At 42.0% G+C, this 15,822-nt stretch overlaps 1 protein-coding gene across 2 annotated transcripts; it reads left to right on the top strand.

The window, feature by feature from the left end:
- The first annotated feature begins 222 nt into the window (after window positions 1-222).
- CHGB (chromogranin B) lies at window positions 223-15,453 on the top strand. Of its 2 annotated transcripts, none has more exons than XM_006047741.3 (5): window positions 223-627; window positions 5,715-5,761; window positions 6,203-6,296; window positions 12,144-13,807; window positions 14,987-15,453. In XM_006047741.3, the coding sequence occupies exons 1-5, from the start codon at window positions 579-581 to the stop codon at window positions 15,068-15,070; spliced, it is 1,938 nt and encodes a 645-aa protein (XP_006047803.2). In that variant the 5' UTR covers window positions 223-578; the 3' UTR covers window positions 15,071-15,453. The 2 variants fall into 2 exon arrangements, with proteins under 2 accessions (XP_006047803.2, XP_044783850.1); XM_044927915.1 differs by lacking the exon at window positions 223-627 and adding an exon at window positions 3,909-3,930.
- The last annotated feature ends 369 nt before the right edge of the window (window positions 15,454-15,822 follow it).

Raw genomic sequence — 15,822 nt, 5'->3', positions numbered from 1 at the left:
CTACAGTCCATCGGGTCCCAAAGAGTCGGACACGACTGAAGCGACTGATATTTTCATACACAGCCTCAAACACGTTTCTAGATAAGGAGGTTGGCGGCTGGGGTCGGGGGTGGGGGTGGTTTGGAGGGGTTGGGGAAGGCGGGATGCGGGGAAGATGAGAAATATATTTCGACAATCTAAGCAGGACTCGCTCCTTTCCCCTCTGGACTTCGATTTGAGCTACCTCCCCTCATCCTTCCACCCTTTCTGCCTAACTCTCCACTGGCGCTGAAGACTCAGAGCACCGAGGCGACTGCACTGGCGTAAATTTCTACCTACGTGCGCCACCGCCCCTGAAGGCCGTTTCATGACGTCAGAGCTAAGCGAGGGGGCGCCGCCTCCAGGGTGCCAGCCCCTCCCAGCCCTGCGGCCCTGGCTTGCCCTTTAAAAGAGCAGGGCCTGCGCCAACCACTCCACACCGCGGGGACCAGGATACAAGGTTGTTTTCCCACAGCATCTTCATCTCGCCTTCCGTCCCCTTCTCATTCACCGTTCCGACTGCTATCCTCTTCTCCGCGCAGATTTGGACGAGCCAGGCCATGCAGCCGGCCGCCCTTCTCGGCCTTCTGGGAGCCACGGTGGTTGCAGGTGAGTGGGCGCGGCTGGCCGTTCAGCACCGCGGACAGCGCCAGCCTCTGTCTCCTTGGCAGTTCTGGGCATCTTGGCTGGCGGATACTGGGTGAGAGGGAGGGTTGAGTGAAGGTCTCTCCCTCTTGATTGAGGCTCTTAATTTCTTCCCTTCCCTGAGTGTTTCCTTTCAACTGCCCCCCCCCCCAACATATGACTTGGAAAAAGCCAGAGGACTTCCTAGCTCATGTCTAAAATGTCACATCCTCTCCATCTATTTAGAGAAATGCTGTTATATAGTCTTTTTCTGTATCTGCAATTAAGTGTGTGTTTGGCTTTTTAAAGCCAGATGACCACGGAGAGACACGAGTATACCTATTATATTAGTTGGCAACTGTATAATTTCTATGACTGTTAATATTATTTAAACATAATGAGATAAAGATAAGTCTCTTATGTAGATATGTATATATCTTTTTTCTTAACATATATGTTAAGAAATGACACATATGTATGTTCATTTATCCACAGGTTTAATGTAATATTTTTCTGTATTTTATATTTCTGTCTCTGGGAAGAGGTAATTTCACACTCAGATTAATACATCTTTAAGTTATAAATGAGAAGTGCAATAGATATTTTGACTTTTGTGCTCCAGAAAAATAGTGAGTGTGAAATAACCACAAAAATATTCTTAGAGTAGTAAAAATAAATTGTTTTAGTCAATTTGGGAGGATGAAATTTTAAGTAGTAGATATTTGACAGTTTCTTTATGTGTGGAAAATTGTGGGATTAATCTTTCAAACTGCTCTGAATCTCAATGATCTTTGGAAATTTGGCGGGGGGAAGTGTGTGTGTGTGTGTGTGTGTGTGTGTGTTTGTATGCTGAAGTCACTACAAGTCCACTGAAAAGTGAATATGCTGCCACCAGATTAAACTGGAGGTTTTTTTTTTTTTAAACTGTCTTAATGACCTCATAGAATATTGTTCTTATCTAAGATTGAAATTCCTAACTAGAATTGAAGCATTGCCATCCATGAATATGAGGGTTCCATTGACAGTAATTACTGGATCCCAGATGTAAAGAGAGACAAAAGCCAGAGGTAATTTCTTTATTGCAAAGTCAGAATTTTCAAAACCTTCTGTCACTGTTACAAATTGCCTACAAATGTTCATGATTTAATTAAAGAAAGCCAAATAAATACTTAGAGTCCTTCCTGGTGAAAAATATTTGCAGAAAGGAATTGCTTAATAGGCTAAATCTGTGCTATACATTGTGCTATAGACCACAAAAACAATGTTATTTCTGAGACTTATTTACCTACACGTGTATTAGTCACTCAGTCGCGTCTGACTCTTTGTGACCCCATGGACTGTAGCCCACCTGGTTCCTCTGTCCATGGAATTGTCCAGGCAGGAATACTGGAGTGGGTTGCCATTCCCTTCTCCAGAGGATCTTCTCAACCCATGGATCAAACCCAGTCTCTTGCATTGCAGGCAGTTTCTTTACCACTGAGCTACCAGGGAAGCCCCTATAGTGGTAAAATATTTATGGCTCTTTTGCAAGCTAATATTTTAAGAAGGGTTTATATTTTAATGTCACTAAAATCATGATATTCTTTAAAAAAGTTTTTTTACTGAGCTATAATTCACACACCATAAAATCTATACTTTTTAAAGTGCATAAATCAGTGATTTTTTGAACACTCACAGATTGTGTAACCATTATAACATTTCAGAACATTTTCTCTCACCCCAGGAAAAAAAAAAAACCTCTATTCCCCATTCCCTCCTCCTTCAAATGCTTGGAAATGAGACATGGTAGCCTTCGAGCAGAGTTTGTTATTTACCAAAATCACAGGAATCGTTCGGAAACCATCTGGTTTATTTCCTACCATTATGAGCTTCTGGAAGGAGATCTATATCTTTCTACAGAAGTTACTATGCATCCTAAAAATTAATATGCATTCAGGAGCTACATGCTATTCATATTACACTAGGTAAGATGGTTTCTGCATTCAAAAGAGCTTGCTTACTGTATTATTTTATAGCTGTTTTATTTTCACTCTGGGATGAAACCTTAGTTTGTTAGTCTTATTTGTTTTTCTTGTTCAGTCTCTCAGTCGTATCCAGCTTTTTGCAATCCCATGGACTGCAGCACCCCAGGCTTCCCTGTCCTTCATCATATCCCAAAGCTAACTCAAACTCATGTCCATTGAGTCAGTGATGTCATCCAACCATCTCATCTTCTGTCATCCCCTTCTCCTACAAAAAAAGATCTTAATGACCCAGATAACCACAATGGTGTGATCACTCATCTAGAGCCAGACATACTGGAATGCAAAGTCAAGGGGGCTTTAGGAAGCATCACTATGACCAAAGCTAGTGGAGGTGATGGAATTCCAGCTGAGCTATTTCAAATCCTGAAAGATGATGTTGTGAAAGTGCTGCACTCAGTATGCCAGCTAACTTGGAAAACTCAGCAGTTAGTCTTATGGAATACTAATATTTTGGAAGTTATTCTCAGATTTACCATGTGATATTATTTGAAAGTTTTTCTGCCATTTGATTACTTCACTTTTATCATAATCATTGGGTTTTCTTTTGTGACCCCTAAATCTTAACTTATACAGAAATAAAGTAAGCTACTTTAGGGGTATCAACATATTTTTGGTTATTACTTTGCTGTCACAGATTCTACTGGAAGAGATACAATAGAACTTAGATATCTCACTAGATGCATAATATGTTTTCATAAGGAGATCTGAGTTCCATCAAACACATCTGAAGAGCCTCAATCAGGGAAACAGGACTGTTCTATAAAAACAATCATAAGTTACAAATTATTTAGAGTCACTAAAGAAAAATATTCCTCTGCTCCAAATAGTTAATAATAGCAACTATTATACATTTGTAGGGAGAAAAAAGAAAAGTTATTAGCAAGAAAATGTATTACCAAAGAAAGTTTAGTAAAGCTAGAATTTAAAAAGGCACCTTCTAATTTATCACAGGAGTAATTTTCTCAGTTACTGCTTTTCAGGGGATTTTCCGGATATCAGGTGGAAAGAGTAAGTGCTGAAGTAGGAATGTTCTCAAATAACAGTCATTTGGGAGATAAAATAATGGCCCAGCACATTAGACTCTGAATGTCAAAGGTGGCCATCCAGATTTTGTATGAACTACGTTTTAGGAACATCATGGGGTCATACCTTGTCAGCCACCTCTCAAATATTTTACCCGTGATTTTAATTTAACACACTGCATTACTTAAGTCCCTACTGAAGTAGATCTCAGGCTGTGCTTTGATAAGGAAAATTCAGTAAGGTAAGTAAATGAAATAGGAGTTTTATTTCTAAATTGAGTGCTATGGTTTGACTAGGGGGAAGCAGTTCAAGAGACTTTGAAAGCAAATATTTGGGAAAGGTCAGGTTGCCAGTAATAAGTGGCTGCACTTGAATAGCTTACATCTCTGATGTCTGAGAGTTTTGCTCTTGCTCCAAATATCTCTTCACTTGTTTCAAATTCCTGGAAGAATCTTTTGCACTGAGCTTCTCCAGCAATAATAACTGGAAGTGTCAGGAGAACTATGGAGATGGGCCTATATGTAAATGCTTTGAACTCCTCCAGTGGAAAGGGCTTAGACAGAACAAAATCAAAGTGAAAGATAAAAAAGTCAAAGCAACTGAAAAAGGCACTGCAAAATTAAAAACACCTGAAGCATTTCCTAAGAGGACAAAAGCACCTCAATCATGGGTTTAAAATAAACAGAATCTCATAAAATTTAATTTAAATAAATTAAAATTTATCTTTTTGCAATATCTCATGAACCTCTGTTAAACACTTATTTGCATGTGCTATCATGGACTCGGTGCTGTCCTGGTAAAATTAGATAATTTCCATTGGAGAAGGAAATGGTAACCCACTCCAGTATTCTTGCCTGGAAAATCCCATGGACGGAGGAGCCTGGTAGGCTACAGTCAGTCTGTGGGGTCGCAAAGAGTCAGACACGACTGAGCGACTTCACTTTCTTTCTTTCTTTCATGTTCTTTACCTGGATGCAGACAGCATGGGGGATGGGAAGCCACACTGATACAGCCACATTAGCACGCTTGTCTAAGAAAAGACTTGGGGTAAAACAGGGTAATTAATTATATAAAATAATCACAACCAAGTTTTTGTAAAGGAAGTGAATTTCAGGAAAATATTTTCTTGGGGACTGGAAGAAGCAGAGAGAATCACATATCTTTACCCATTTTGAGTAGGCAGAAAGGTTGAGGAGGGCACCCTGGTTTCATTTAAACTAGGTTTGCTTTTAATTTTTTATTGATATATATATAGAAAACTGCATGAATCATAAGTTTACAGTTTGGGCTTCCCTGGTGGTTCTGGGCTAGAGAATCCACCTACTAATGCAGGAGATATGGCTTTGATCCTTGATCCAAGAAGATCCCACATGTCTCAGAGCAACTAAGCCCATGTTCTGCAACTATATTAAGCCTGTGCACACAACTAATGAGTCCTTGTGTCCTAGAGCCCATGCTCCACAAGAGAAGCCACCACAATGAGAAGCCTGCGTACCACAAATAGACAGTAGTCCCTGCTCGCTGCAACTGGAGAAAAACCTACCCAGCAACAAAGACCCAGCACAACCAAAAATAAATAAAGAAAATTATTTTCAAAAAGAGTTTTTTGAAAAAAGAAAGATCCCACATGCCACGTGGCCAAAAAATTAAAGTATACTTCTTACTGAATTTTTCACTCATTGAACACACCTGTGTAATCAGCACCCAGATGGAAAATAGAACATTGTCAGTATCCCAGAAGGTCTCCTTCTGTGGATATGATTTATATTGGATATAAGATTCCTAATCTTGTTTACAACATGTTAAGGGAAAACAGCTGTGTCTGTGTATGTGTGTGTGTATACATGCAACTGGGGTGATTCTGGTCCCTGAGGCACACATCCCCAACTGTCTCCCCCTTGCTCAGCTCTGACTCTGTTCCTCCTTCCAAGTAACAAGCTAGGGGTGGGGTGATTTTGTGAGTTTGCAGACACACAGCTTCCAAAATCAACTCAAGTTGTTTCCCATTCCTTTTCTCCTGCTAAGCCATCAGCTCTATGCCAGTGGACATCAGGAACCACAATGAAGAAATGGTAAGTTGAAATGGAATTCTGAAATCTAGACTTTTATCTAGACTCTAGATTCTCCCACTCATTATCTCATCAAACTAAACAAAACAAAAAACAATGTGGAAATGGGAGTAAGTGATGTCCCTCTTGCCCTGTTTTTTTTTACCTTCTTCCTGGATGTTTTAGTGCTCATGAGGATAGCTGTCATCACACCATTTTCCTTCTAATCTGTTCAGAAGTGGGTATTTATTTCTTTCTCTGGACAGTCTTGACCCAGTGCCTTTTTGTGTTGCTCTGTGGAGAGGCCTGGGAGGTTTGAGTACAGACCTTGTGAATCTACATTCCTCCAAGGATTCTGCATAAGTACAGGTCACACAGTCAAGCTTCTCTTGACAGCAGCTCTGGGTTAAGTAGTCCATCCCAGTGATACCAGCTTTGCCAACCTACTTTTGGGTTCCCCCCTAGGTGACTCACTGCATCATCGAGGTCCTCTCAAATGCCCTACTGAAGTCCAGCGCTCCACCCATCACCCCCGAGTGCCGACAAGTCCTGAAGAAGAGTAAGTGCCCTCCACTGCAGGAAATCTTTGTCCTTTGAATAAGGTCAAAGATCTGTCCTTTCTCCTGCTCCCTTCTTTTCAACTTCCACTTTACTTCCTTATGACCCAGGGGTGTCATGCAGTGGGAAGGGTACAGGCTCAATCAGTATCTGGGGAGATAAGCTATGGCTTTTAGTCCTTGCTATGCCACTTCACTTAGTAGCTAGTGTTACCATGGGGAAGACCCCTTGCCTCTCTGGGCTTATTTCCTCAAATAAAATGAGGGAGTTGAACTCAATGATAGTCTGTGAGATGTTTATCAGTTCTTACATTCCTTGGTTTGAGAGTTTGGAATTTTAAAACAGGCTTTTATTTAGTGGAGGGAGGTATGGGGAATGCTTGTTTGTGATTAGACAGAGGGGAGAAGTGTTGAAAGATGAAAGGATAGAAGAAATTATGAAATTTTGAAATTATGAAAGGATACAAAAATTATGCTTCTCTTTGCTTTCTACTCTTCTGACAATGAGGAGTTAGAAGCTTGGAAAGGTGACTGGGAGACTTTTGGCCGGTTTATGTAACAGATTGGGTAAGCCGTTTTAATGCATAGTTTATTAGAATGTGTGTGTGTGTGCGTGCACATGCATGCACAAGTGCACACATGCAACTCTTGGCAGCTCTTGCCAGGCTCTTCTGTCCATGGAATTTTCCAGGCAAAAATACTGAAGTGGTTTGCCATTTCCTTCTTCAGGGGATATTCCTGAATCAGGGATAGAACCTGAGTCTCCTGCATTGGCAGGCGGATTCTTTACCTCTGTACCACCTGGGAAGCCCATTGTTAGAATGAGCGGTACTACCAAATGGTGTCAGGAGTTTCAGGCCTGAGACTTGGAAGGGGTGGGGACAGACTTAGAGCATCCAAAAAATCAGAGTGATGGCCTTCTGAGTATAGACTGGGATGTTTCTCTGCAAAACAGCTTATGCTGAAAACAAAATTTGAAGAGTGATACAACCAGTATTTATTGGGAGTTGACTCAAAGAGACAAATTTTACAAAACTATGCATCTCTTTTATCATAAAGTCAAACTGATTTAAAAAAAATCCCAAAAGCTCTGCTCTCTTTAACATCTTTCTCTACTTTTAAATTTTGAGTCAGGCTATGAACAAAAGATTTTATTTTTTTCTTTTCATCTTCAAAATCTCCCATTGCAAGATAATACTCTCTTTCCATTGCTGCACATGAGGCCCCATGTATAAAATTATATTTAAAAAAAAGTATTAGTGACTAGCCAAAAGAGTAACCTGGGGGACTCTATCCACCACTGAGGGCTTCAGGATAACCATAGGAGGTGTGGGAGCTTGAGGCTGTAGGAGCCCCATGCACAGTGGAAGGAAGCTTCCTTACCACTCCCAGCCTAATACTTTTATGAATTTCTCCCCAACTTTCTCTTCCAGCGGTTACAGAAATTAGCTTGTTTGAATGAGCTTATTAACCATTGCAGGGAATGAGTGAGAGCAGGGGTGGGTCTCCTGGCAGGGACTAAAATCTGCTCCTTTGGGCCAACCCATCTTGCTCTCTCCCTTCCCCTTTCTTTGTTTACCAGATGAATGTAGAAGTTCTGGGTCTGTCAGACTAGGTCATCAAAGAACCATGATTGCTTTTTGTTGTTCAGTCACTTAGAAGAGTTATTGATTATAGGGCAAACTGCTGTTAACTGCCAAGATCAGATTCTTAACCCTCAGATAGGATTCTAGCTTTTGCTCATCATTGGCTGTGCCCTGGGTTTTTTTGAGGTCTCTTGAGAGATCCCCAAGAAAACTGGCAAAAATCAAATGACCCATGTCTATCAGGACCTTAGAGACGTCACAGCCAGAGAGCCATTCAATACTGAGATCAGGAAAATTTGAGCTCTTCCAGGGTGGCAGAGACTCAAACACCAGTCAGGGCCAGACAGACAGATAACAGAAAGGAGTAAAACAGGACAGGAAGTGACTCACAAACTGGAGGATACATGCCCCTTCTAAAGGGGAGTAGATTTTTCGCAGCTTCAATCCTATTGTGAGAGAAATATGGATTCTGTTGAGAGATCTTGAGATTTTTCACAATAATTTAAAAGTTAGATTTTTCTGAGCAGTATCTCCTAGCATTTAAGTATTGCCTCTGAATTCAAATTTACTGAAAATGTTATTTAGGCCAAATACAACTCACCTCTGGGCTACCAGTTCATAACTTCTGTTGACTGAAAAAAAAAAGCACAACCAAAAGTTGAGAATTAGGTTTTATTCCATGGACATATTGAGGACTTAAGCCCAGGAAACAGCCTCTCAGATAGCTCTGAGGGACTATTTTGAAGAGGTAAGGGAGGAGCCAGGATATATAGGAGTTTTTGCAACAAAAACCAGGTAATCAGAACTTCAAAAGTTTACTGGTAATTGAAGATAACTAGACATCTTAAGTTAATGAATTTGGTACTTCTCTACATATGGGAAAATGCAAGAGTCTGGGATTATTGAAGTCATCCCTTGGATTATGTACTTTTATCTTATTTTTTCCTTCCTAAATCCCTTCTGGGTACACAATTAGGTGTGGCTGATGTCTTGATGACCATAAATAACATCCTTTGTTTACTGACTTGGCAGGCGACATTCTTTGTCCACACTTTTGTCCTATTCTGGTTTTCTCTTTCACTGAAAACTAATGGAGTTTTCTGCCAACTAGATGGATGAATTTCTTCATGCAGCCTCCTTCCCATTCCCAGCCCATCTCCACTCTCACTCTCTCCAGCACATCTCTGGATGTGCTGAGCAAATGAACATTTGGGGAATAAAGAAGAATCATTGTTTTATGGTTTGAAGAGACCTTAGGGAATTCATGGTCCAATTTAACAGGTAAAAAAATCTATTTGACCTGGTTGATCTGGTCCTCTTTGCAACATGACAGTCGGGAAAGGAAGGTGCATTTTTCCCCTTTTTACTTGAAGTAAGAGTGAGCTTTACACCTTCATTTTCAGATTGACAAAACTGTATGCTGCTAATCACAGCCCTCCTCATATCTCACCTGAAGGGGCTAAAAGCTAAATTTAGGAAAAAGTGCTAAGTCTCAGGCAAGCTGCTGTAGGCAGCATATATTTAACCAGAAAAAAATAAAAATAATTATCTTCCTTACCAGCAGGGAGTAGGAAATGGGCCACACAGCCTCTGCCCGAGGAAGCTGAGATGCTGTTTGAATGATGTCAGTATCTGCTCAGATCCTCCCTGCTTATCTGTGCCTACCTGGTCAGCCCTGCCTCAGTGCTACACACACCATCACTGGCTCTTAAAAGGCAGAGGCATTGGTGAGGAGCTAGCCCTCAAGTGTCTGGGTGTGAAAGGTCAGGGACATTTCAGTTGCCTCATAAAACATGAGAATATTATTATGCCAGACTAGGCTTTTAAGCAGAGAGGAATAGACTGCTTTCTTGGACATTTTTACAAAACAGACCAATTTTTTCTGTTTTGCAAATGTCAATTCAAAATGAATCATCAAGAGTTGTTCAGTAGAAATACCATGTGAACCACAAATATAATTTCAAATTTTCCAGTAGCCACCTTAAAAAAGTAAAAAGAATAAATAATAATAAATTGAATAATTAAATAATAATACATTTAATTTTGTCCCATTTACTTTATCAATATAATTTTTATATATCCAATATATTTATAATACCAAAATATTATCATTTCAACATATAATCAATATGAAAATTTGAGACATCTTACATTCTTTTTTTTATCTGAAGTATCTGACATCTTGTCACATCTTATATTTATGGCATGTCTCAGTTTGGACCAGCCACATTTCAAGTCCTCAATAGCCACAAAGGGTTGGTGGCTCTCACCATGGATGGCACAGAGCTGTGAGTGGCCTTGACTTCAGTTGTTCTATCTGAACTCAGTGACATCAGTTGAAATCCAAGCCCTCCAAGCTAACAACTTAGTGTTAACTGCATTATCTCCTTTCGTGGGATGCCCTTGAGTTAAGGGACTTCCCTGGTGGCTCAGATGGTAAAGTGTCTGCCTACAATGCAGGAGACTGGGGTTCGATCCCTGGGTTGGGAAGATCCTCTGGAGAAGGAAATGGCAACCCACTCCAGTACTCTTGCCTGGAAAATCCCATAGACAGAGAAGCTACAGTCTGTGGGTTAGGAAAGAGTTGGACACCACTGAGCGACTTCACCTTACCTAACCTTACCTTAGTAAAGAAGCTATCAACAAATAATGAATTTGAGTCAGTTTAGTGAGGTGGATGAACCTAGAGCCTGTTATATAGAACGAAGTAGGTCAGAAAGTGAAAAACAAATATTGTATATTAACACATATATATGGAATCTAGAAAAATGGTACTGATGAATCTATTTGTAGGGCAGGAATAGAGATTCAGCCGTAGAGAATACACTTATGGACACAGCGGGGGAAGAAGATGTTGGGACAAATTGAGAGAATAGCATTGAAAGATATACATTACCGAGTGTAAAATAGATTGTTAATGGGAAGTTGCCATTTAGAGCAGGGAGCTCAGCCTGGTTGTTCTCTGATAATCTAGAGGGCTGGGATGGGGTAAGAGGTAGAAGGGAGGTTCAAGAGGGAGGGGACATGTGTATACCTGTGGCTGATTCATGTTGATATATGGTAGAAACCAACACAACGTGGTAAAGCAATTATCCTCCAATTAAAATTAAAAAACTTTAAAAAAAGCTGTCAACATTTGGAAAAGATGAGAGAAAACAATATTCAGTTAAAGTATTTGTTACATCATCTACTGTAACTGTTGACTTGTGTAATACAAAGATATCTCACTTTACTGAAGTTCATTCTCAACATTTAAGAACAGGAGGGGTAGATGGGACCTGAATGAGGGAAGGACATGGTCCCTTCCACTGCTGTGCGGTTTTCTCGGAAGAAATACACACCCTGCTTATCACCAATTATTAAGTTATATTGTCACTTACTGCTAAGTTGCATTTATACAGTTGATTGGATAATTAAAGTCTGATAAACTAAGAGTCAGACAAGTCTGAGTGACTGAACAACAACAAACTAATAATTAAAGAAATTTAATCCTCTGTTGAATCTGATATTTCCCATTTTTGCTATTTAACTTTACTTAGCTGGGTTCTAGTGGAAGATATTTACACAATGCTAATTTTTAAAGGCTTACTTAGAGTAAATTTGGAAAGAATGGTCCTTAATTATACCTCTCTGAGCCTCAATGTCTCTGTAGTCACAAGGAGGTTGAACTACACAAATTCTAAGGTTTCTTCTGGTTCTAAATTCTAACATTTTATAGAATTTTTATAGTATTTTATAAACCTATATTTGAGTTTCAATTTGGTCACTGAAAGATACTCAGGTGATCCAGTGGTTAAGAATCCACCTAACAATGCAGAAGACACAGGTTTGATCCCTGGAACTGGAAGCTCCCACATGTCTTGGAGCAACTTAGCCCAATACACCACAACTACTGAGCCTGTGCTCTGTAACAAAAGAAGCCACCGAAATGAGATGCCTGTGCACCACAAGGAAGAGTAGACCCCCAACTCATTGCAACTAGAGAAAAGCCCACAGGCAGCAAAGAAGTCCCCCCCAGAAAATGCAGCCAAAATAAATGTTTATTGGGTGTTATGAAAAAATAAATATATAGAATATTTATTATCAAATTTAAATACAGCTAAGGAGTTTTCATACCATTTCTTTCAAAAGTAATCTTAAAAAATTAACTTAAAAAATTACCCAAGGATTTTCAGGATCTTTAGGGTTTGTGGTGATCACTGAGGCTGGTGCTTACTGAACCACAAGCTAATTCTGAAGTGATACTCTTTATTTTCATTATAGATGGAAAAGAGCTCAAAGATGAAGAGAAAAGTGAAAATGAAAACACAAGGTTTGAAGTGAGATTGTTGAGAGACCCAGCTGACACCTCAGAAGCCCCCAGGCTCTCCAGTAGGGAGGACTCAGCGGAAGGGGATGCCCAAGTCCCAGCAGCAGACACGGAGAGCGGTGGGCATAGCCGAGAGCGGGCAGGCGAGCCCCCAGGAAGTCAAGTGGCCAAAGAAGCAAAGACACGCTATTCTAAGAGCGAGGGACAGAACAGGGAGGAAGAAATGGTGAAATATCAGAAAAGGGAACGTGGGGAAGTTGGCAGTGAGGAGAGACTGTCTGAAGGGCCGGGAAAGGCACAAACGGCTTTTCTCAACCAAAGAAACCAGACTCCGGCTAAGAAAGAGGAGTTAGTGTCCATATATGATACACAGTCTGCCAAGGGCCTTGAGAAGTCGCACAGCCGGGAGAGGAGCAGCCAGGAGAGCGGAGAGGAGACTAAGAGCCAGGAGAACTGGCCCCAAGAGCTGCAACGCCATCCGGAGGGCCAGGAAGCACCCGGAGAAAGCGAAGAGGATGCCAGCCCCGAGGTGGACAAACGGCGCTCGAGGCCAAGGCACCACCACGGGAGGAGCAGGCCCGACAGGTCCTCTCAGGAGGGGAATCCTCCCCTCGAGGAGGAGTCACACGTGGGCACGGGCACCTCAGACGAAGAGAAAGCCCGCCATCCAGCCCACTTTAGGGCTTTGGAGGAGGGAGCCGAATATGGGGAGGAAGTGAGGAGACACTCAGCTGCCCAGGCTCCTGGAGACTTGCAGGGGGCACGATTCGGGGGCAGAGGACGTGAAGAGCACCAGGCTCTAAGGCGTCCCAGCGAGGAGAGCCTAGAGCAGGAAAACAAGAGACATGGCCTCAGCCCGGGTCTAAACATGGCGCAGGGATACAGCGAGGAAAGCAAGGAAGAGAGGGGTCCGGCCCGGGGACCCAGCTACAAAGCCCGGGGAGGGGAGGCGGCGGCCTACTCCACACTAGGCCAAACAGATGAGAAACGGTTCTTGGGTGAAACGCACCACCGTGTTCAGGAAAGCCAGAGGGACAAGGCAAGGCGCCGCCTACCAGGCGAGCTGAGAAATTACCTCGACTATGGTGAGGAAAAGGGTGAGGAAGCAGCCAGAGCGAAGTGGCAGCTGCAGGGAGACCCGCGAGACGCTGACGAGAACAGGGAAGAGGCTAGGCTTCGAGGCAAACAGTATGCTCCCCTTCACATCACTGAAAAGAGATTAGGGGAGCTACTCAATCCATTCTACGACCCTCCCCAGTGGAAGAGCAGCCGTTTTGAGAGAAAAGACCACATGGATGACAGTTTTCTTGAGGGTGAAGAGGAAAACGGGCTGACCTTGAATGAGAAAAATTTCTTCCCAGAATACAACTATGACTGGTGGGAGAAAAAGCCCTTTGAAGAGGATGTAAACTGGGGGTATGAGAAGAGAAACCTGGTCCCCAAACTGGATCTAAAAAGGCAGTATGACCGAGTGGCTGAACTGGACCAGCTCCTTCACTACAGGAAGAAGTCAGCTGAGTTCCCAGACTTCTATGACTCCGAGGAGCAGATGAGCCCACAACACACAGCAGAAAATGAAGAGGAGAAGGCTGGCCAAGGAGTTCTGACGGAGGAAGAGGTATAGTGTGGGGCTTCTGTTTAAAACTAACTTCAGATAGTTAATGTTCGTATATTATGTACAAGATTATCTAATGTTACGGGGAAAATGATGGGAATTAATCACCATGAGACTGTAGACCTAGTAAGGGAATGGAGACAACATCTAGGTTTGATTTCTACCTGGCATCTAGCCGTTGTCCACATCCCTGTCAACTTCCTCCCACTGCAGTGCTTCTCAACCTCATCTACACATTGTCATCACCTGGAGAGCTTGAAAAAATTACTGACGTTCTGGGACCCACCCCCAGAGATTCTGTCTGGTACTGGGTGCTGCCTGAGCATCAGGATGTTTTAAAGCTCCCAGGTGGTTTCAATATTCAGCCAAGGTTGAAAACCACTGGCCTAGTGTATTCTCCTTGGTCATTTGACTTTTCATCACTATTTCCCAGGGTAGGAAAGAACAGATGGCACAGAAATTAGTTGCTTTGTTCTCTCTTTATTATCTCCTAGCCTACAACATGGAGAAGGCAATGGCACCCCACTCCAGTACTCTTGCCTGGAAAATCCCATGGACGGAGGAGCCTAGTAGGCTGCAGTCCATGGGGTCAAAGAGTTGGACACAACTGAGTGACTTCATTTTCACTTTTCACTTCCATGCATTGGAGAAGGAAATGGCAACCCACTCCAGTGTTCTTGCCTGGAGAATCCCAGGGACGGCAGAGCCTGGTGGGCTGCCATCTATGGGGTCGCATAGAGTCGGACACGACTGAAGCGACTTAGCAGCAGCAGCAGCCTACAACATTCAGACATCTATGTCTGGGAGAAGTAACATTCCTGGAGCATTACCTTCCTTAACAGTGTTTTTTTTTTTTTTTTTCTCCCAGTATTGATTATGTAGGTTGGTGCTTCTCAAAGTTGAATGTATATCAGAATCATATGGGATTTCTAGCCTTAGAGTGTCTGGTTTGGTAGGTAAGCCCCAGGTAGGGCCCAAGAACCTGTATTTCTGATAAGTTCCCTAGTGATGCTGATGCTGCTGGTCAAGGAACTGCATTTTGAAAACCACTGATGTAGGGTATCTTCTATAGCCTCTAACATATCAAAAACTCCCTTTTCTGGTCATACTCCCTCAAACTACAAAAAGGTAGGTTGTTTTTTGATCTGGGACCTCATGCCTCCACTTTTCTATATTTTCTAGGAAAAAGAACTTGAAAACTTGGCTGCGATGGATTTGGAACTACAGAAAATAGCTGAGAAGTTCAGTGGTAACCGAAGGGGCTAATGGTCATTAGAGTAAAGGGCAGATTTTAAGAGAGCCTTCACATGATCTGTTATCCACCACTTCACTGAAAGACCCCATTTATTTACCCAAAGGCAGAAAGTAGAATTTACTCATCCAATGTTTGACACAATTGGAAATGTCTTTAATTTTTGCCAGAATGCTATTGAAAATATGAATAGCATGACTTGTAGTATACTCTTTATCAAAAAGTAGATATATTAACATGCTTGTGACAATGACTGTGCTACTGTCCTTGAAAAAATGTCTTAGTTTGAAGTAATAAAAGATTCACCTGAGGCCAAAAGCGTCATGTTCTCAGCTTCCCTTGGGCTAATAGTCTGACTTTCAGATCCATTCTTCAAAATAAATTCTAAAATACAGCACTAAGATTTGTTGGTTTCTTGGTCTTTGGATGCAGAATAGAAAAAAAAGAAAAAAGGAAAAGAGCAAACATCTGAAATAAAAGAATCCTCCGGTACTCTTCCCTGGAAAATTCCATGGACAGAGGAGCCTGGTGAGCTGCAGTCCATGGGGTCGCTAAGAGTTGGACACGACTGAGCGACTTCACTTTCACTTTTCACTTTCATGCATTGGAGAAGGAAATGGCAATCCACTCCAGTGTTCTTGCCTGGAGAATCCCAGGGATGGGGGAGCCTGGTGGCCTGCCGTCTATGGGGTCGCACAGAGTTGGACACGACTGAAGCGACTTAGCAGCAGCAGCTGTGGAGGATATAAAGATAAAGAGATCAGGA

The sequence above is a fragment of the Bubalus bubalis genome, chromosome 14 (genome assembly GCF_019923935.1).
Source record: "Bubalus bubalis isolate 160015118507 breed Murrah chromosome 14, NDDB_SH_1, whole genome shotgun sequence".
In the NCBI taxonomy this organism is placed as follows: domain Eukaryota; kingdom Metazoa; phylum Chordata; class Mammalia; order Artiodactyla; family Bovidae; genus Bubalus; species Bubalus bubalis.
Note: the sequence above shows the minus strand (reverse complement) of the source record. Positions and strands in the feature narration are given on the sequence as shown.

Coding starts and splice junctions, on each gene's coding strand:
- CHGB (XM_006047741.3), top strand. CDS start 579: ATGCAGCCGGCCGCCCTTCTCGGCCTTCTGGGAGCCACGGTGGTTGCA. Junction 6,297..12,143: donor CCGACAAGTCCTGAAGAAGA/GTAAGTGCCCTC, acceptor TTTTCATTATAG/ATGGAAAAGAGCTCAAAGAT. Junction 13,808..14,986: donor GAGTTCTGACGGAGGAAGAG/GTATAGTGTGGG, acceptor TATATTTTCTAG/GAAAAAGAACTTGAAAACTT.